A 9,987-nucleotide genomic window follows, 5' to 3' on the forward strand; every position below is an offset into this window, starting at 1 on the left:
CTTTATTTTTAATACTTCTTTCTATCTTTGTATATATATACACATTACAACATATAATATTATTATATATATATAAATTATTATTGAGCTAATTATTTTAATACTAAAATCTTCTATTTATACATCTTTATATATATATATAGCTTTTATTTTACAACAAAAAGGACTTTAGTCTTAACAAATTTTAATCACTAAATGGGTGCAATTAAGATGCAGATACAGCTTACCAAAAAAAAAAAAGATGCAGATACAGAAACTCAGGAATTCTCAAAGGAATGTCCTTGGATCACTCGAGATAATAAATCGTGTAACCGAATCATTCAAAGCAAGATTAAAGAGTGATAACGCCGCAAGGAATTTGATCCACATGAAAAATCTAACAGTTAATTTTGTCAGATAAAGATTTCAGAGCATTGGGTTCATGCCCATTTACATTTTGGGTTCATGCTTAATCCAACTACTGCGCCAACTAAAACATCAATTATCCAACCAAAATGGAAAACAGTAATTTAAGCACAAAAAATAATAAAAAGAAAATAGTAACCTTAACTTCAAATTATCGAGAGAGAGAGAGAGAGAATGCACTCGGGTCAGGGTCAGGGTCATGAGGGAATATAACAGCATCTAAATTATAGCGAATCAAAGTTTTACAGCCACAACATTTTCCAGTATGTAACTCTACTAGATTATTAGCAGTCTAGCACTACTACGCCAAACAAAAACTCCCATTTTATTCTTGTTGTTAAGGAAGAACATAAAATAAAAATAAAAACCCGATAAAAGACTTAAACCAAGGGAGACAGATTGGCACTAAGATTCACAAACATGCTTGATTCTGAATTACAAAGATTCATCTACATGTGTCATAGTGTGTCTATATCCGCCAAAAGGAACCGCCTGCTTTTCCTGCAGAAAGGAGGAGGAAAAGAAAAGACTAAATCAAAATATGAATGGGAAACTATAGAAAAGACGAGGAAACTAAAATCACAAATTAAAAATAAGCTTACCTTTCAAAGCTTCAAAGCTCATCTTTTCCTTGTTCTTGCTTGACAGATTCATCTTTTGCTTGTTCTTGTTCTTGGCCAGGTTTATCTCTGTTCTTTTCAATGAATTGGATGATGTCTTCCTTAGTCCTGTCACCTTCATATGGTGATATCTTCCCACTTGCAGACTTGAAGTACACTGTTGGATAACCTTGGACATCAAAGGATTCACTTGGGATATCGTTGGAAGTTGCATCCTGCACATTTGAAGTAATTATGTGGACTATTATTGTATCAAACTGATTGGCACCAAGCATCTTACAACACCAATTGAAACAATTATATCAGCACAATCATGCAAGATGAAAGCTGGAAACATTTCTTACCAGTTTGGCAATGGTAACATCAGCATCATTTTGATATGAGACGGCAACTTCATCCAATATTGGAGCCAACTTTTTGCAATGACCACACCACGGGGCATAGAACTCGAGCAAAACTGCATTGTTGGTGTTATTAGTTAAATTATTTTAGCTGCGGAGGGTGAAGGAAAATGATTACAAATAGAAGGAAGTAATTATAATATACCATTCTTCCCTGATTTGAAAACGACGTCGTCAAAATTGTTAGCAACTACCACTTTGACAGGTTCATTATTAGTTTCAGGAATAGGCTCAGACTTCAAATATGGTGCAACTTTCCCTTCCTGAAATATTCAGAGAAAATAAATTATAAATATTCACCATGACAAATTACAGCAATAATAAAATATTTAAAGTCGAAGATGCAATATATCCTTTAAGTAATATGACCGATTATATATTAAACTGAAACAGGCAAAAGCAATAGGCTAATTAATAATAATAACAACAATGACAATAATAAATAATAATCATCACCTTGTATTCCTTCAACCAGGTTGTAAGTTGATCTGGCTCCACATTAGGTTTGAAAAATTTCTTTCCATCGTTATGTTGTATGATGATCAAAGGAACATCCTCTTCCTTAAGTCCAAAGTACTGTCAAAACAGGCCATTCATATTGTCAAACATTGGTACTAAGCAAAAGATAACTAAAGAATGTTAAATATTTTCACACAAACCTGGAAGGCTCCTTGACTAGCTTCAACATCTCCCACCAGAAAGCTCACACCCTGTGATCTATATTGCTCAGCAGCTTCACGGTATTTCGATTTCAAAGCTTCAGCACCATCACTGGTGACGTTGATGAACAGCATTGCCTACAAATTCCAACACGAGTTCGTAAACAAATAAGAGGGAAATTAATACCTGAAGGTGGGATTCAGTAAAAAATTAAAATAATAAAAAAATAAAACACATCTATCAGTATGATATATACACAAGCTTAACGTTGAATGAATTAGATAGCATGCTACCTTAGCATTAAGAGTGTTAAAGAATTTGACAACAAAAGGATGGTTGCTTGGGTCATTGTTGAAGACAGTCACAACAGGGATGCTAGAATCTTCAATAAATTTCTCTAGAGCTTCCACTTTGAAATCCTACAAGCATGTGACATCGATGAAAAGTCAGATAAAGCCTAATAAGATAGCACTAAAAGCATGTTATTTTTGAAACAATCAATATACAGGAACCAACACTACCTTGAAATCAACATAAAGCTCATCAAATGGCTTGAATAACCTAACAACAGGCCCGGTAACTGATGATTCTCCCCGTGGAAGGTGTTTGGCCTCGAGGGTGTGACCAAAGTCATAATCAGAACGTAGCTTCTCTGCTAATGCGATAAAGTTCTCATACTCCTCCCCAGAAAATTTAGGGAAAATCCCAACCTGAAAACATAGGAAAAATAAGATTACACTCCAACATATCTTACACTCATGCAAAAGCACAATGGTTGGTCACTTACAACAACAACTTTATTTTCGCCAATGAAAGCGGCAGCATCGTCGGCAGATTTAATTTCAGTAGATGCAGGGCCACTCTGTTTCTTCAAATACTCGACAATGCCATCTGCTTCACGGGGACCCTTGTATTCTTGAATGTGCTTTCCCCCACTTCTAAGAATCTTGACTGTTGGGTAACCCTTAACATCATATTCGTTTGCGATCTCTTTATTCTTCTCCTCATTGGCATCAACTTTAGCCAAAACAACGGGAGGATCTAGACTGCTCAATATGGAAGCAGCTTTCTCATACTGCATGAACGAAAAAACAACAGAAACTCAGCAAGCGCATAACCTACCATGTGAATTTAAAACTTACAAACAAAAATAAAATGTGACAACGATCTACTATTATTACCTCCGGAGCAAGCTTCTTACAGTGGCCACACCTGAAAAGACGAAAACAAGAACATTGAAAATTATGATACCAGATAAGACAACGGAAATTGCAATGCGCTAAAATTACCAACAATTCATAATCTGCATGAAAACGCATTCAAAAATTCTGGCATTCTATCAGCGTAGTAAAAAACACACCAAATTAAGCTACACACAATAGTAGAACACAGCAAAATTTACCAGCTGAAACCAGTTTTTTGACTAATTTTGACAAAAAGAAAATTATACAAATCTAGCAATGGATTTCACTAATCGAATATATAATTACACAAAACAAAATAGACAAATTATGACATTGGGACCAGAAATCAGCAAAATCTACAAGATCTACAACACGGAAAAAAAAAAGAAGCGAGAATCGGAGCATACCAAGGTGCGTAGAACTCGACGACGATGAAGTCGTGCTTCTTGATGGTATCGGAGAAGTTAGAATGATCCAACGTCAGCACAAACTCCTTCTCTTTGGCCTCCGATGCTGATTCATCGGCGGAGATCTGAGGAGCCGCGAGTAGGAGTGAAAGAAAGAGGAAGCAGATCGGAACCCTAAACGACATCGTTTCAACTCACTTCCTCTCTAAAGTTTCTATGCAGATTCGTACCAAAAATAGTGTAGATAGTTATAAGTAAAAGCAGCTATAGCAGCGTTATTTCACAAGTACAGTAAGAGAAACATGGCATGAACACGTGACCGAACCTCTCAGATATTTTTTGGCTGCGTTCTCTAACTGTGCCTCCAGCGAGCAACACCGAATCTACTGTCCCCACGTGGCCTCTGTATCTTACGTGGTGGATCCCCATTGGACCAATCTTGTCACACCGATGTTTTCTCTTGTAAATTTGGTAACTCTGGTAAATATATGGCAAATTTCCTATGATTTGAATTTTGGTTGACCGGTATATCTTAAGAATATTTATTAATTAGGATTTTTTAATAAAAATAGTAACATTTTAGGAAATTTGAAAAATCTTTAATAAAGAGATTCTTGCTCTGTAAAAAGTTCTAATTGCAAACTTAATTTGTTGAATATATACTTCCTTTGTTGTCAGTCACTAAATGGTGCCATGTGTGAACGGAGCTTGCTTGATATACTTGTCAAACGCAGAATGGACCCCCAAGCTAGGAAGGGTACTTATTGCGTAATAAAGAAATTGGTAACGCGAAATTGCGAATGATAGCCGTTTTTGTTTCTCTCTTTGGGTTGTAGACTTAAAAGACTTGGAGTAATTGCGTGGCCCATTGAAAGTTAGGGGCCGGTAATACATGGTCAGTGGATATTTTTGCCTTTTTGGTTAAGTTTATCCGCTAATCTTTGTTTTTGGATAATAGGAACGTTTGTATGACCCCAAAAAAAAACATACGAAGGTTGAAAAATGAGAAGTAAGCTTGAAGAAGGAAAATGTTTGAAATGAAAGTGCGCTTCTTGTTGAACCAAAAAAAAAGTGCCCTTCTGTTTTATACCAAAACAGTGCGTTTTATTATTTTTTGGGAAAAGGACAAATTAGCTTCTAAACTTTTAAATCGTGGACAAATTCGTCCATGAAGATCTAAAAATACTAAAACACCCTTTACTATTCAAAATGTGTGACGGATCGATCCTTCTGTGTAAAATGCTCTCCCAAACATAACGGAGAGGGATGATGTGTCGCTTAACTGGCGTGTGTTAGGCCTAGATGTCAAGACGGGACCGTTAAGGAAGCTTGGTGTGGCCGTTTTAGAAAAAGTCTTGGACAAATAGGTCCTTATGATTTAAAACGGCAACATTTTGAGAACGCTGACTATAGTCCTTGAGTTTCAACATAATTCCAAAGAAGCCCATATGAATCACACACAATTACCTGATGCCCTAGCACACATATGTATGATCTTTTTCCCTCCAAAAAAATTATTGATCTTCTTCCCTTCGTCGTCTTCGTGTAACGTTGCACAAGTGAAGCTTCGTTGGTCGAGTTGAGGGTGTCATCTGTAATGGTAAGTACCCTTATTGCAAAACTGAATGGCACTGTTACTTTCGAACGTTATCTGCTGTGCATGCCATGGGTTGGGGTTTAGGTGTAATGTAGTGTTGGGAGGGGCATGGAAGATGGGTTGTGTGGGGTTTATGGCTTTGGTAGTTGTGTATTTGCTAATGCTTAGCGCTAATCGTTGAGTCAAACAATGATGCAGATGGTAGATATTTTCGTGGTTCCTGTTTTTCATCACGGGGGCTACTTTCAAAGGGCTCCGACTGGTGAGTTAGTTTACCCCGATGGTAAGGTTGAGAGGTTCCCACCGATGGACCTGGATTTTGTAAATTTTGGTGATTTGATAACACTGTTCAAAGGATTGGGATATTAATCATACAAGGAGACATATTGGTATGATCCAAAGAGCAAGGATATAGAGGCAGGGCTGCATGTTCTGAGGGGAGATGCAGGCATCAACCAGATGCGCCAAGCAAATATGAGAAACAAAGATACTGATGAGTTCTATATATTTTTTTATCATCCTATTGATGACCCAGAGCCTATAGATTGTGCTAGTAAGGAAAACGATGAGGTAGAGGAAGATGATGTTTGTGTGGAGGTGGATGAATTGGATCAGTCGTCGACAGAGCACGATAGTTACGAGAGCGCAAAGGATGAGCTGTATGCACCTCCACCTCCCAGTAATGAAAGTAATAGTGAGAGTGGGAAAGATGTTGTCAGTGGGTCTGTGTCTAGCAGAGGGAAGAGGAAACAAGTGCCTCATTCCTCTAAGAGAACCCCTCAGCCAAGTAAGCAACCAAAGAAGCAAGTTCGATGTGTGTCTCAGAGAACAAGGTCTGCTGCAGGAAAGAAAGGGCCTGTCTATGAGCCCGAGGCAGGTGGGCCTGGTGGACAGCCTAGTGGATCTATGCCTGCAGGGGAGCCCAATAGATCTAGGCCTGCAAGGGAGCCCAATAGGGCCAGAGGACCAAGGCCAGCACTGGTAGACTACATGAGTGATGTAGACACGGATGGTGATGATATTGTATGGGAGTATGAATCTGAGGAGCTGCATACACCCGTTTCTTCTGAGGATGAGGGAAACAAACATCAGTGGCCTAATTTCAATGACCAATATAGTTTCGGAGAGGGAAGATTTGAGCTTGGAACAAAGTTTGTAACAATTGAGAGGTTCAAAGAGGTTGTAAATGATACCTTTATTGCTGAAGGCCGGGAGTTGGTTTAGATCAAGAATGATAGAGAAAGAGTTAGGGTTGGGTGCAAGGATGAAGAGTGTGCTTGGATTGCCCACTTGTCTTACAATCGGCAATTACAATGCTTCCAAGTCAAGACTTATAGAAACGAGCACACTTGTGCAAGGGACCTTGGAAGCAACGCTGCTGATCAACACTGGATCAGTAAAAAGGTGGAGAAGAGGATGGCAACGCACCCGCATATGACAACTCGTGAAGCTGTTGATTTTCTAAGAGAGGACTTTGACCTTACTGCACACCCAAAGATGGTGTATAGAGCTGTGAAGGAGACAAGGGAGAGGATGATGGGTAACGAAAGGCAACAGTACGGAAAATTGAGGGATTACTTATTAGAGATACATAGAAGTAACCTTGGGTCTTCTGCATTGCTAGACCTGATTCCATAGCCTCAAGCACCCCCTATGTTTGACAAGTTGTATGTTTGTTTTGAGGCCTGCAAGCGGGGATTCAAGAGTGGCTGCAGACCATTGATCCACCTAGATGGAGCATTTCTTAAAACATACCACGGGGACAACTACTTTCTGCTATTGCACAGGATGCTAACAACCAGTTCTATGTGGTTGCATACGCAGTTGCAAGATCTGAAAACAAAGAATCATGGAAGTGGTTCCTAACATTATTACAGGAGGATATTGGTGATGTTGGCAACCACGGTTGGAATTTTATGTCGGATCAACAGAAGGTTAGTTCCCTTTTTGTCATTCCCTGTTTACTGTCTCAGTCATTTACTATTCACTGTTGTTAGGGACTGCTACCTGCACTGAAAGAGGTAATGCCTAGTGCACATGTCAGAAGCTATGTCATGCATATATGGAAGAATTTCATAAACCGATTCAAGGATCTATATATAAGAGAAATAGTGTGGGATTGTGCAAAATGCACCACCATCTCTGAATTCAAGACAACCATGGAAAGACTGAAAGAAGTGAACAAGGATGCTTGGGCCTACCTTATGAAATTTGAACCTGCTACCTGGGTTAGAGCATACTTTAGCCATGGTCCCAAGGTCGACAACCTAACAAACAACATATGCGAGTCGTTTAACACAAAGGTGGTGAAGTACAGATGCAAGCCCATACTTACAATGTGCGAGGAATTACGGTGCTATGTGACGCGGCGAATGGTTCAACACAAGAAACTTCTGGGGACGCATAAAGGGAAACTGGTGCCAGTGCAAGAGAAAAGGCTACAGAGGCTTATCAAACCAAGCAACAAATGAACAGCGGAGTGGATTGGTGATAACGAGCGCAAACGGTTTGAAGTCACTTACAAGGGATCCAAAGTTAATGTGGATCTGATCAAACACAGCTGCTCGTGTAACAAATGGCAACTCACTGGTCAGTCAGGTTCCTGAACTTCAATTTTAACATGCTGTGCATTTTTTTTAATTTAAGCATGCTGTGAATCATAGTTGCTGTGAATTTTAATTTTAATCATAACTGATGTTAACCATGCTGTGAGATTAACCATGCTGTGAATTTTTATTATAATCATTATGTGAATTTTTTGAGATTAAACATGCTGTCAATTTGGACATGCTTGGTGTGAATCTGATTAACATGCTGTGAATCTGTTGATATTAACTATACTGTGAATTTTGAGATATTTAGCCATGCTGTGAATTTCTATTAATTCTTGATATTTTAATCATGTTCATGTCATCCTGTTGTTGTGAAACTGCTGTCCTGCCGTGAAGGGATGCCGTGCATTCATGCTATAGCAGCAATAAAAAAATGGCATGATAATCCCGATGATTATGTCCATCCATGGCTATGTATGGAGTCCATTAGAAAGACATACGAGCATTTCATCTAGCCAGTAACTAGTGAGGAATACTAGACAAGGTTTGAGTTTACTAAGCCTGCTCCACCTGTGTTAAAAAGGCCAATTAGACGTCCCAAGGTGCATAACAGACAGAAAGACCCAGCTGAGGCTGTTATTAATGGTGACAAGTTGAAGAGGAGTTTCTATGTCACATATAGCAAGTGTGGTGAGAGGAGACACAACTACAAGACATGCAAAGGGGCCCCATCCAACCCAAACTCGAAGCCAAAGACGAAAAAACCAAGGACAAAGCCCAAGGACTCTCAATCACTTGTGGTTCTACCTTTGTCACAGTCAGCCCCCGAGGAAGAGGTAGTCCTTACTTACTCAGGGATTTAAGTGTCTATTATAGTTTTATTTAGGATGTTATATGTCTATATTTTAATGCTTCATGGTTTTAAGTGCCTTATTATATAATGTGCTTCATTGGGACTGTTTACACTAAGTGGATACATTTTATAAAATGCCTCATCTCAGAGTGTATAACGAAGTCCCCCTGCTGCTACGAACCCTCCTCATGTTGAACAAAATTCTGCTAATCATTTAGTTGCTAATGAGGTATGGATTTTGGTGGCATTTCATTGTTGTTGCTTGCCAGATTCGTTGCATTCACACTTGTTTCGACCTTCATGCATGGTAATTCGAATGCAAACGCTGCACCGATGCCTGAGCAAGAATCTGAACCCTCAGTAGCAGCGGTTGCGACACAATCAATGCCTCCGAAAGCACCATTCAGGCCCCAGCCCAGTCTTCATCACTCCCTGCACCAAGGCCATTTAGGACCTAAGCAAACAGTTAGGAGGAAGTCTGTGACAAATAAACCCTCGGAGCCTGTGCCACCTCTCCAAAGTTGACAGCATCTCCCCTCTCCACAACAACCAACTACATCAAGAGCATCTTCACAGACTTTGGCAGCAGCAGGCAAAGCAACTCAACGACTGTTTAAGTTCATCCCCACTCCAGGACTAAACAGGCCAAGTAGTTAATGCTACATGTTTAGTCATGACAACATCAACATCTATATGTTTAATGCAACATCAACATCTTTTTGGGAAACACTGTTATTTTACAAAGTAACTCTTTTTGGAAACAATGTAATTATGTATAGCTTGCAGGCTTAAGTTATGCCTTACTTTGGCAGTAGACATGTTATTGACTTCTTTTGTCAACATTAACAACTCTTTCATGAGATTAATTTATACTTTACATATATAATCATATCTCTAAATAACTATGCCATTAACTTGCTTAGGACAATCACTTTGCTGAATATATCATAATTTAGCTTACAACATTTTTGTTTGAAAAGCATACAACAAAACAGAAACTCATCCCATACTACATTACATCATTTTTTTACCTACTTTTCAGCCAAGTTTGGCAATAACAGAAGCAAAAATTACAGAAACCACTGCAAGAATAATCAAATACAGATTAACATTCTTCTTCCTCTCTAGATGCAATACCTTCTTCTCCAAATCAATCAGTTTCTGTTCCACTACCTTCTTCCCAAGATACACTTTCAGATCATCAACCTCGTTCTCTGTAATAAACTTCTCAAGGACTCTTATTGTTGAAACATGGTCATCCAACCATAAGAAGAACTTGCAGTGACTGGATTTTTCAGCTACATGTTC

At 38.8% G+C, this 9,987-nt stretch overlaps 1 protein-coding gene across 2 annotated transcripts; it reads right to left on the reverse strand.

The window, feature by feature from the left end:
* Positions 1-605: 605 nt before the first annotated feature.
* On the reverse strand, positions 606-4,053 carry LOC112762595 (protein disulfide-isomerase). Of its 2 annotated transcripts, none has more exons than XM_025808472.2 (11): positions 3,678-4,053; positions 3,268-3,298; positions 2,874-3,161; positions 2,608-2,796; positions 2,380-2,505; positions 2,086-2,223; positions 1,883-2,002; positions 1,572-1,689; positions 1,370-1,482; positions 1,008-1,240; positions 606-906 (listed from the first exon to the last, which is right to left on the reverse strand). In XM_025808472.2, exons 1-10 carry the CDS (start codon positions 3,860-3,862, stop codon positions 1,019-1,021), a joined length of 1,530 nt encoding a protein of 509 aa, XP_025664257.1. In that variant the 5' UTR covers positions 3,863-4,053; the 3' UTR covers positions 606-906; positions 1,008-1,018. The 2 variants fall into 2 exon arrangements, with proteins under 2 accessions (XP_025664257.1, XP_025664258.1); XM_025808473.2 differs by having other exon boundaries at positions 606-934.
* Between the last annotated feature and the right edge of the window lie 5,934 nt (positions 4,054-9,987).

Source organism: Arachis hypogaea, chromosome 17 (assembly GCF_003086295.3).
Source record: "Arachis hypogaea cultivar Tifrunner chromosome 17, arahy.Tifrunner.gnm2.J5K5, whole genome shotgun sequence".
NCBI classification, from domain to species: Eukaryota; Viridiplantae; Streptophyta; class Magnoliopsida; order Fabales; family Fabaceae; genus Arachis; species Arachis hypogaea.

What these genes read in the sequence shown, in the direction of transcription:
- LOC112762595 (XM_025808472.2), bottom strand. Translation starts at nt 3,862, where the DNA reads ATGTCGTTTAGGGTTCCGATCTGCTTCCTCTTTCTTTCACTCCTACTC. An exon ending in GTAAGAAGCTTGCTCCGGAG is followed by an intron (nt 3,162 to 3,267) that starts GTAATAATAGTA and finishes TCGTTCATGCAG; the next exon opens with TATGAGAAAGCTGCTTCCAT. An exon ending in AGCTTTATGTTGATTTCAAG is followed by an intron (nt 2,506 to 2,607) that starts GTAGTGTTGGTT and finishes ACATGCTTGTAG; the next exon opens with GATTTCAAAGTGGAAGCTCT.